General features: G+C 47.0%; 1 protein-coding gene across 1 annotated transcript in view; it reads right to left on the bottom strand.

Annotated features, from left to right (window-relative positions):
- Positions 1–488: 488 nt before the first annotated feature.
- LOC146869394 (amine oxidase [copper-containing] 3-like) overlaps positions 489–12,121 on the bottom strand; it is a 46,353-nt gene continuing 34,720 nt past the window's right edge. Inside the window, exon 2 of the mRNA XM_085599717.1 lies at positions 489–778. Within this exon, the coding sequence (XP_085455843.1) occupies positions 489–778 (290 nt within the window). The remainder of the gene's footprint in view (positions 779–12,121) is intronic.

Below are 12,121 nucleotides of genomic sequence, written 5' to 3' on the forward strand. Positions count from 1 at the left end.
CTGGCGCTCATGTAAAGCGCTTTCATACACTTGGGGCGAGTTTGCGCTACATAAAACTGCAACAAAAAAAAAGCAGAAAGGGAAGGGACCTCACACCAACATGTTAATGTTAAGGCGATTTCTAAAGCACACGATTACCCGAAGGTGTCCTGGCGCTGGATTACTTCTCTTTAGACAACATGTCACCTCTCCTTTCACATAAAAGCGGTCTATGGTGACTGCAAATCGGCAAGAGAGCTATTCTTGCATAGATGAATGAATGACCACAAAAACGGGCCCTCTCCTCTTTTACCACATGCGTTACATTGCTTGGCATAAATATTGCATCCACAACACCGACCTAACCACTACATCAAGAGGTAAGTAGTAGTAGATGTATGCCTAACTCAACCATGCACAGATAGGCGATGTGGCAGTGAGATATTTTTGCAGGCTGATATTGGTGACGTCGATATAGCATCATACAGCCCATAGGCGAATGCAGACACCTACCTTGCCCAGTTCATTGAATTCTCGACCGGACTCGTTTCCGGCAGGTACTCCCCGGCGAAGCTGACAATCTGGATCCGGTAGGAGCGCGGGTGACCCCACTTGTTGGTCTGGTTGCTGGCGAAGTGGACGTAGCGGGGCATTTTGTCATTCAGACGATAGGCAGCCTGGTTTTCCGTTTCCACCACTTGTCGGACAATCTTTGGCCTTTGAATCTGCACTTCTGGTTGCCAAGGGATGTTGAAAGGCTCGAACTTCATGTCTTGTGTCAAAAAAGAGTTAGAGGTTCCTGGAAAACAAGAACAAAAGATGCAATTTGAGACTTCACTCTTGCTGCCAAGCCTAGAGAAGAGGAGATGTTCTGTCTTGTGACACAAAGTTACAAACCCTGATTCACCATCTGACTTCTTGTTTGCTTTCCGGAATTTTAGAACAGTCCATCATGTAGATATTTTGAGCCTACCTTGAGGTCAACGTCAATATCTCATTAAATCGGCCATAATGACTCATGTTGACTACTAAAGACACTTAGGTGCAGGCGGAAACTTATCGACACCAAAGGGGATGATGGACTTATCAACACACGTTTGTGCGAAATGATGTGAACATGCATGACCAAACCCATGGACATACAATGATATCCACCTTGATATACACTCACACCAGTGCTCAATGTGTAAAAGAATAAGCGCTGGGTCCCAAGGTTTTGCAAAGAAGCCCGCGGCCTGCGCTTTTGAATGCCAGCGTGCCGAATACCAAGGATGCATTCTGTTGCTTCCATCTTAGTCATCTTTAATCCACCACCAGACACTTCCTATCTCCTTCTCTAACTCTTGCTTGTTGTTGATCCCTGCATTCTCCATGTGTCATTATTTTCTAGGTGTTCTCTTCCTCCCTCTTTCCCCCTTTTGTGTTTTTCTGGACGAAACTCTGTTGTGGAAAAATAAGTCCCGGTCCCCAGAAATAGGTGCCCCTGGCTCTCACCTGCAACCGCTGGCTCAAATTAAGCACTGACTCACTCATTCATGCAGACATCTCTCGGTGAACTAGGAGCCTTAATTAAAGAAGGGGGTCTGCCTTCCTCTTCATATCCCCACCTCATCTAGAGCTTGGCAATGCGGCGTTCCCGATGATGGAGCTGCTGCTGGCTCCACCCTCAGGCACTTCTGCTCAGTGGACCATACACCAATGGAAACAGAGTAGAGAGGCCGGCCAGTGTAGCACAGCCCTTCTAATGCCATCTACAAAGGATTTGTGTTTTTTTGGAGAACAGCAAATTTAACCCTCCTGGTCCAGAAAAATCTCTGAAATATACCTTCGAGCTGGGCGCAAACTCTCTTAAACCTTACAAAAAGCGATGGTTGGAAGACTTTGGGACAGACATCTGGGCACAACCCCCTACTTGGGAAGTCTCAGCACAGAATGATGGGTGAAATGCTTCAGATAATCTCAGCTGCCAGAAATTTCTCTGGACTGCATTTATATCCATTGTTTTTTCAGCTCTGCTGTGCCATTACAAACAGGCACCAACCTTATGCAAATGAGTCTTGGCTCACTGTGCCTTAGAACTCAAAACGCTATGATGTCTGGTAGGATAGGTATACCCAGCCACGGGTCTGAGTTCCATGTGAGATAGGACTCAAGATACACCTCACCGATGAGGCCCAGTTACCAGTCGCCTCCTCCTTTGGTACCCTGAACACTACCACTGATTTTGTTTTGTTGAGTGCTAATAGTTTGAATGGGGTTGTATAGGGGCCAGAAATCGAAGGTCAACAACAAATATTGTGACCAGATATCCACCAAAATCCATAATATTGTTAGTTAGGATTGTATTTCGATAGGAAGAGCATTTCTGTTTTCCTAATAACGTTGGTGCCATTTGAGGAATTTTTACAAAACTTTCCAATAAAAATGTTCTTTCACCTCAGCTCCAAACTGAAAAGTTTCATCAAGCGGGGGATGAAAAGAAGGAGGAGTCCCAAAACACATTTTCCGTTTGGAAATGTAGACACAAATACAGCCAAACCCTCTGAACGGATTTACACCAAATTTGGTGGAAAGTTGGATCTAGGTGCAGAAAATGAGCATTTTGTGATTTGGTGTTAATCCATTCAGTAGTTTCTGAGCAATGTAGGTTAAAAAAACCTATAGATATTTTATGTAGTGGATAGCCAAACCATGGACTCGGATTGGCTGGCCACAACTTTAAGTTCAAGTTGCGTCCGCCATCTTTGGACTCGGGGACTCAGTCCCCATGTACTCAACAAATAAGATAATTATGGTGCAAGGGGGCCGGGTGGAGGTACTCTGACACATTGGATGGGTTGGGGGGGGGGGGGTCATAAAGGGTCACCCTCTGTGATTTAAACAATAAATGTAAGGGTTTTGTTTTTGGCATTCACTGGATCCTCTGGTCCACCATGGCAATCTTCGCACGGCCCCTAAAGTTTGCTACACTTGAATCTACACACACGCACATATGTGTGTATATATGTATACTGTTCTTCACAATATATGTATGTCGATAGTAAATCTAAACTTACCTATATATAGTTACCTTTAAGATGCATCGTGTATAGTATCTGTTTTTAGTTATATTTCTTTTAAAAAGGGACATGCATGGTCCAAGATGTTCATCTGATTCTTGTTCATGTTACACTGGTGAGGTTGCAGGACAGAAGTGCTTTGGATGAGGGGCAGGGAAAGGGTAGGGGTTGTAGGGACACCAGGAAAGGGGCCTTGACAAAGGTTCAGGAATGTTGGCAGTCACCCTCCAAAAGGCTTTGTAAAGAAGCAATGGGGTTCAGGAGGTTGTGGGAGGGAGGAGGCAGTTTCCCTGTGCCAGTAGTGACAGGGTGGGGTGAAAGATGGAAACAGAAATGAAGAATAGTAAGTAGGGTGAGAGTAGGGAGGTTAGGAGGAGGATCTGGGGAATAGGTGAGAATAGGTGGTTGGATGGGTGCAGTCACTGGAGAGAAAAGCATGTGGAGAAGGGGTGCTATTTAGCCCCAGTCTCTCAGTGTGCTGGGAATCTAAAGTGAGTGGCTGTTGCTATGTAGGAGGAGGGGAGGCTTAAGTGGGAGATGTGTGGGATCAGGGAAAGGGGATAGCGCGAGCCAGACAGCCTTGCTGTAGTTGATTTTCTAGCCCCTACCCCTTCCTAGAATATGCTTTCATTGCTCGAATTTGCTACTTCAAAAGAGTCCATCATGAAAAGGGTAGCAATACAGCTGTTCTGCAGCAGTATTGTTGGCTCTATGGCACTGATGGTAAGCAACATTGTACACACACACAAGATACTGCCTGTAACTACTCATTGCCCTAGGAGCCAAGGAAAAGGCCTCACGGAATGAAGAAATGACGACTTAGAGCCTGACTTAAACTTTGGCAGAGAGGATGCTCCATCCCAATGTGACTGAGTGCCCTCTCCACCAAAGCAAAGTTCTGCACAAATCATTTAGGGTCAGGAGCAGCCGCGGTCCATGCAGGTAACAGCAGTGGTGCGATGGGCCGGGTAAAGGGGGGATTTTGAGGGACGCTGCAGAGAGAAAATTAAATAAATAATACATTTTTTCTCGGCATCGTCCCTTGAAATTGCGCCTTACACGGCCCCACCACTGTTACCTGCCTGGACCGCGGCTGGTCAGGAGGAACTTGATTATGTAGACAATGGAGAATACTCTGTCTCCGTCGCCTACATAGAGATCTGACAGACAGATGGAGTAAGGTTTGGCCGTGTGTTCCCCACCCTATTTGGAATGGGTGAACACATGGCAAGTTTTTATTGTCCGAGCAGTGAAAACTACAGAACGACCCCATGCCATGGGAGAAATCTCCCATGGTGAGGCGGCATTGTTTCTTTTAATTTTCAAAATGAAAATTCTGCTAACAAAACTTCTTTTTGAAAATGAAAAAAATCGAAATTTTGACGTACAACCTCGTCAAACTTTCAATGCATTTACAGGAACTGCTGTCACAACAGTTCCTGTAAATGCACGCGATGTCTGCTGGGCCGGCGTACATCTCAAAATGTGTCTGGCAGGTACTCCCTCGGGGCGACAGGTCCTTTCCTCCATCACCCTGACAGAGTAAATTTTGTCTTCCAAACTCAAAATCAGGTCCTTGGTTGGTAGAGGTCAAACAGGGAAGGTAGAAGAGAGAGGTGTTTGTCTAGAATAGACATTGGAAGAAGATCAGGCTTTGGAGGGAAAAAGCCTTTACTACGCAACGGTTACAACGCATGCCATTACATCGCATGCCGTTGCAATGAAAAAGGTGTGCTGCAGTGGGTAGAAGGGGTTGGATTTAACACCAACACCTTCCCTACTGTTGCACACACTGGAGTTGGAATAGAAAATGAATCTATTCCAACTTCCAGCGCACCCCCGACAGAAAGTCGGGGTACAGGTTGGCGTTGCAACGGCATGCGATGTAATGGCACGCATTGTAACATCACAAATTCGGCTTTGGACATTGTTTACTTTTGAAATATCAAACCCTGTGATGAAGACAATGAGAGACTATTTGCCATCATTGATGAGTTCTGATGACTTAGGGCAGAGTACCATGTTGGCAATAGAGACAGTCTGTCTGCTCTACTTAGAGTTGGGCAGATCACCATGCTTCTGCTGGTGGTGAACCAGCTGGCTTCGCCAGCAGAAACCTCACATCGACGGCCCAACAGACTTGGGGGTCTCAAGTTCATCAGACCATCCACCCTATTTATAGCAGACAATCCAATGTATATTTTTCCGTTCAAGACCACCAGGGAAAGCCCAGCATTCCCAAACAGAAGAAAAGAAAATGACCCCCACAACCTGGGAGAAAATTCCCGGGGTGTCAGGCTCATCAGACTTTTGTTTCCCAAAAACAAAGACCCACTTTGCGAGCTTGGTTTTGTAAAAAAAAAATGTTTACTGAATAGCCGCATGAGACAAGGTGGCCACTCATCAAACTTTCAGTGCCTTCAGAGAAGCCTCCTTGGAAGGCACAGAGATCTCTGCCAAGCCAGGAGAGATCTCTAAATGTTGTGGGCAACAGTATGCAAGGGTAATGGAGGTAATGCTCTCCGCCACAATGGTGGACGGACGTCAGGCCACCTGCCAACCTCTGAAGAGTCCCTAAGGCTGTACTTTCCTCCACTTGTGGGGCAAAGAGAGCACATAAGTACAGTTGCTTTGAATCCTATTCTATTCAAGAATATTTGTTCCCAGAAGGAAATAAATGGCATACTGATTTATAAGTCTTAAAGTATAGGGTGTTAATTAGTGAAGTTTTCCTTTGCATTGTCTGTGGAACTGATTGATGGCAGGGGCCTTTTGCAGTGGTGTATAAAGGGGGGGCGGACTCCCCCATGCCCCCACTCGTACCTGCGGCTGTCTCAGTAATCTGCCAGTACAACACCGGGGCTGCCATGGGCGGCCAAAGGTCTAGCTAAGGACAAAGGGGCAGATTTACAAGGACTGGTGCATCTGTGCATATTAGCAGGGATGCGCCAGTAAAGATACGACACACAAAAATACCCTTGCACCACCAGGAATGCGTTGCATTTACAACGCGGCGCACCGTGGCGTAAGGATAAACAGATGCGTGTTGCATCTTTTATCGTAAGGGCAGCGCATTGCTGAAGTCGTGTCGCAAGCGTGACGCAACTCTAGCAGTGCTCAGGGGCGGCCTATTCCTAACATGCTGCGTCACTCCTTACGCCTGCTTCAGGTTTCGACGCAGTGGCGTCATAAAAGTGACTCAGTGAAATCTTGTAGATTTCACTGCTTCACTTTTACGAGGCTTTTCTGCGTGCCATTACACCTGATGCAGGTATAATGTAGTGCAGGGCTTTACTATGTGACGCATCTCCTAGATGCGTCATGTTGTAAATATGTTGCAATGTGGCGCATTGTTAACGACGCCGCTGCGTCCCAGGAGTGACGCAACTGCGGCGCAAATGTGTGGCAAGGGGCTTGTTAATCTGCCCCAAAGACTGTCAATCAGAAACGAGAACAGCCAGGTTGTATGTCAGTACCTATTAATAAATAACATAATTGTGCATTCTCTGCATACGGTGTGAGATGATAATATGTACCTGTGTGCAAGGCTCATAATGCAAGGTGCTGTCGGCTTAGGGCAGCACTACTAACAGTTAGATACTTTGATAAATAATAAGTAATGTGTTGTAATTAGGGCTTGGACTGACCATTCCAGGCACAGGAAAAACTCCTGGAAGGCTGAGGACCAGGAGGCTGCGTCACGGGGTGGACGGAAAGATACGCAGCCTGGCTAACAGCCCCGAGAGAGCGCACACACTTTTCTTGTGGACCCAAATATAATGTTCTCCCCAAATTCCTTCAGAGATGGTCAGACTCAATGACAACACTCACTTGGCACAATATATGTCAGATATAAACTAATTTATCATGCCAACATTTAGCTACCCATCCCCCACTGCCTGTACTATACATGGAGGGCTGCTGCCAAGGGCTATACTGGTCGTTAAAGGCCTGCTACCGAGTTACAGGCCTACAGTGGCTGAGGATTCATACAATGGCGGTGCAACCTAAGGCAGAAGGCTTATAATGCTAACAGAACATTCCACCCGCTGAAGGTGGATTGTTCTAACTTTTTAGGGGAGAAACGGAAAGCCAAGCATTGAGATGTTGGAGCAAAAGGTCATATTGGCCCTCAGCCCCTTCACTGTCTTCAGTGACCTCCCAAAACCCCAATGATCTAGTTATTGTTAGGGTTGCCCAAACCCCTAAATCCATTGAACTGATGTATAAATCAGCCTCCCACTTTTAAATTGTGAGATAAGATTAAAGAAGATTGGTTGCAGCCATTTGAAACTCAGCCTCGTCCTGTGGTGGCTCATTATTAAATGGAAGCTCAGCAATCTCAGCAGCAGTACTTCGATCACGGTGTGACCCTGAGCACATTGAAGAATTTGCCATCAGCATACAATAGAAGCGCTTATAGATTCAGGTGAATTATTTTGAAGCAGATTTATGAAGTCAATTTAAATAATGGCACGATAACTGTGCCTCTTGTGTCTGCATTTCAGAGAAGGTGACAGGGCCGCCCTCCTTGTATGGGAGTGCGTCCTGCAGCCCAGGGCCCCCGGTAGTCTGAAATCAATACACGATGAGCATTGTCGGAGGCTGCTTGTATTTTTAAACATCCGGAAATATTTGCAGCTAAGCCACACCACTGCATCTACAAAAGGAAATGCCAAGGAGCCAGAAGCCTGGGTCTTTTGGCAGGAATATTTGTTTAAAGCTGAAAGGAGCAATCATGCTCTCCCTGTGAAGGGTCAACATGGAGGCCTGGCTTCTGTGCCTGCCTGTGTATGCCTTGGAGGCCGGGCTTCTGTGCCTGCCTGTGTATGCCTTGGAGGCCGGGCTTCTGTGCCTGCCTGTGTATGCCTTGGAGGCCTGGCTTCTGTGCCTGCCTGTGTATGCCTTGGAGGCCAGGCTTCTGTGCCTGCCTGTGTATGCCTTGGAGGCCTGGCTTCTGTGCCTGCCTGTGTATGCCTTGGAGGCCTGGCCTCTGTGCCTGCCTGTGTATGCCTTGGAGGCCGGGCTTCTGTGCCTGCCTGTGTATGCCTTGGAGGCCTGGCTTCTGTGCCTGCCGTTGTATGCCTTGGAGGCCTGGATTCTGTGCCTGCCTGTGTATGCCTTGGAGGCCTGGCTTCTGTGCCTGCCGTTGTATGCCTTGGAGGCCTGGCTTCTGTGCCTGCCTGTGTATGCCTGCTTTAGGAGCAAGAAAGGTGGGCCATGTGCATGGCTGGCATTTATCACCACAGAGGCAAATCTGCCATCTTTGGATCCAGGAGTCCTGGCTCCCTGTTCACTTGACAACATGTGTGATCGTGGCCAGTGCACTTCACCGTGTATCTCAGATCCATTATGCGGCAAAAACTGGGAGCACTTGGGAATTTGCCGATGCATCTATATAGAGCACCATATATGTATTTATTCCAGAGTTCTGTGCAGTGCTGCACTCGACTTTCAGTCACTTCAGCGAGCTATGTTATTGCAGTAGAAATGTGCAAGAGACTAGGAAAATAGGGGCATATTAAAAAGCGGCAGCAATGATTATCGCTGGCCGCTCTAAGCCAGAATTTTTTATCGCTGGCTATCGCAGGAAATTATCGCCATGCTAGCGTTGTATTAACAACGCATAGCGCAATGGCGATAATTTCCCAGCGATAGCGATGTTTTCCATGGAACATCGCTGGTTTTCCAGCGATGTTCCATGGAAAACGGCGATAACCTTGCTGATACGACCCTGTGGTCGTATCAGCATAATCCACCCCCAATGGCAAGTATAGCTAAGTCTGCATTTTAGCAGACGTTAGTTTTTGGAGAAAACGGCTGTTTTCTCCAAAAACTAACGTCTGCTAAAATGCGTGGGCAGCATTGTAAATATCGCGATGTGTACATCAGCGATATTTACAAGGTTGTACTGCCTAGTGACGCCCACTTTGCATCTCATTAGAGATGCAAAGGGAGGCGGCGGGTAAAAGGGTGCTAACCTGCGCTAAAGCATGTTAGCACCCTCTTGTAAATAGGGTGATATTTTTATCTCCGCTTTTTTGGCTTTAAAAGCCAAAAAAGCGGAGATATGGCCCTTGTAAATATGCCCCGTAGAGTCCAGTATTTTGAGGTGGGGGCCCATTCGTGTATTCCGAAATCAATGGCAGCTTGTACACTTTGTGCACCATTGAAAAGACTGTTCACATGATGGGTATGAAAAGGAGTGCTTTCTGGTTGTCTGATTGTGTAGTCTTTGCACTCATTCTATGAGTTCCCAATTTAAAGCATGTTACAATAGAGCTCAGTCCTCCCAGGGTATTGCGCCATGGACTACCAAATTTGGCAGCAGAAAAACAGAAATGTTTGCACACAGAATTGTTCTTTTTGCAGCATTGTTACGGCGCTTTATGTTACTGACATTCCTTTCATGTAATCCTTCAAACAATAGAACCTGTTCTGCCTAAAACACTTTGGTACAGGCATCTTTAAAGTGAGTGAGATTTTGTGTTATACATTCCTTTGTGAGAACCTTTAAGGTGTAGATCAAGCCAAACAAAACAGTACATGGCTCCTGCACGCCACGTCAACAGCGGCTCCTCCGTTAAACCGTTCCGTGTTCATGACGAGCTCAGCTCGTCATGATTCACAGTGGAGCTGTGCTCATGACGAGCTCAGCTCGTCATAACTGCTGCGGCCCGCCCACGCGCGACTAATTCCCCGCCTGTGTGGGAGAATTAATCAGTGTGCGGGGTCGTGATGAGCTCAGCTCGTCATGAGCACAGCTCCACTGTGAGTCGTGACGAGCTGAGCTCGTCACGAGCGCAGCGGCACCCCGGCCCCCCCCGCACCGCGGGGGAATTACCCCCGCAGGGAAGGGGTTAAGGCAGAAGAGCGTCACCCCCCCCTGCAGCGAGCACAGAAGGTACACACAGAATAATACAATAATTGTTACCATTGTATTATTCTGTGTACCGCCAGTCGCGCAAGCGTGCGCATGACACATTTGCTGGCTTTATACAGCCGGCCAATCCGAAATGTGCACTTCAAAAGGCTGCAATCCCAGTACTGTAAAACAGCCGAGCGATTGCAAACACAAACTCTCAGTTTCAAAATGGGCGCTGGGTTAGCCTGCTCCAACCCATCCTGAAGCTGCTTTCTTCATATTTACAATCGTTTAGTTGCAGAAAACCCTTGTGTATTGTTTCATTTTCACGAATGTACGTTTGTTCAGTGCATTTCCCTCAAAAATGGGCAATCTCGTTTTTTTGCAGAAAGTATGTATTTTTTTATGGGTATGTGTCTACAAAACGATGAGTCTGTGAAAAAGAAGCACAGTTTCTATATTTTGTGGAAAACCTTCACATTCTTCAACTTAGACAATTTGCGACATGCACGTTTTCTGTGGCAAACATGGCTAAATTTACATTACTTGCAGAAACAAATATTCAATGCCAGTTCATTTCATAGGACCAAAGTGTCGGTCTTTTTGTGTGTAAGCCATGCCCCACTACCCCTTATTCACTTTGCTTTCTCTACCTGTAGAATAGATGCTTGTGAGAAGCTGGTTTGGTTTATGATGCACCAATCCAGGCAACCCTTATGGTGATTTTAGTGGTCTTAGACAACCTTAAAAAGCTCTCTAAGTGGTAGCTGTGTAGAGCAGCCTTCAGGCTTAGTCCAGAAAGAGTGTAAAGCAGCTTGTTTTACAAGAACATAAACTTATAGGTATAGATTGAGTGAAAAAGAACCACAGAGTGTATTTATAAAAATATGTATTTACTATAAGACACTCACTAACACATACAGATATCTTCTAGACAGAGATGTACACAATGCGCACAAAACTTTTCAATAGAAACAGGTAAGAAGCACAAAATATACAGTGGTCACCAGGGTAGAACAACCCATATACTAAAATAGTGGTATGCGAACCACTACTCGAGTCAAGACTATACCCAAAAGATGTAGAAGTGCTGGGTACCCAAGGAACCACCCAAGGTAAGAAACTAGGTACCCCACCGAGGCCGTGTGCAGAGTGGGAACACGACCGCAGGTTCAATGCATGTCAACGGGTTATTTGCGGTTGCAATTTTAAAGAAGAAGGACCCTTCCCAGTGGACCCTGAGGAAACCCTGTGGAAGACATAAGGTTGGGGAGCCTCCCCATCCATGGATACCCTTCGAACTAGGATACCTACAACAGGGAAGCCGGGTGCATAAGTGGGAAGTGGCGTCGCAAACCGCCATCGAACTCAACGGAGGACTACAGGAAGATGCCGTTGCTGGAGAAGGTGAAATTGTCCAGTGGAACACAAAGGTGGATTCAGGATGTGAAGTACTTGCAAGCAGAGGGGACAAGGTCTGCGCCACTCAGGAGTGACCAGGAGGCACAGAAGACGAATGGCCACTGATGTCGTGTTGCAGGAGAGATGATCGTGACCTTGAAGCTGCAGCTGTGAGGACCAGGCGACACTGTGGAAGACCAGAAGCCATTCACGAGCTGTCGAATGTCGAGAGTTGAGGGGTCGGTGTCTGTCGAGAACACCAACAAACCTTGGCAACTGCAAACAGTGTGGAAAGCAAAGAAGCTGCCGTGTCGAGACCAGCAAGGTCCAGGTGACTCACCACAAGCAGTGGAGTCAGGGCAGGCCCCTAGAAATCAGGAGAGCCTGCAGAAATCAAGGAAGACCCTCAACAGGACCCATAGGCCAAAGGCACTGGAGTTGCAAGAGGACCTTAAGCAGCTCACTACAGATCAAGGCCAACGGTGCATGTGATGTGGTGAGGACAAAGATCTTGGTCACAGGAGATGCTTGAGATTGGGGCTACTTCAAGCCTGAAGATCTTGATGGAAAGAAGCCACTAAGCCTTTGCAACAGGAAGTCAATGCAGTGCACAGTGGTTTGGTTCCTGCGGCTCTGGCGAGGGATTCTGGCCTCAAACCTGGTGAGAGGACAGGACAAGCCTTGAGGGATGTGAAGAACTACCACCTGTGTTGCTGAGCCTTTTGGAGTCCGTAGGAGCTTAGGATCAGCAGGCCGGTCAGCTTAGTTGCGGTGTCTGCAGATGCAGGGGAGTGACTCCTTCACTTCAAGGGGTATT

Source organism: Triturus cristatus, chromosome 1_1 (assembly GCF_964204655.1).
Source record: "Triturus cristatus chromosome 1_1, aTriCri1.1, whole genome shotgun sequence".
NCBI classification, from domain to species: domain Eukaryota; kingdom Metazoa; phylum Chordata; class Amphibia; order Caudata; family Salamandridae; genus Triturus; species Triturus cristatus.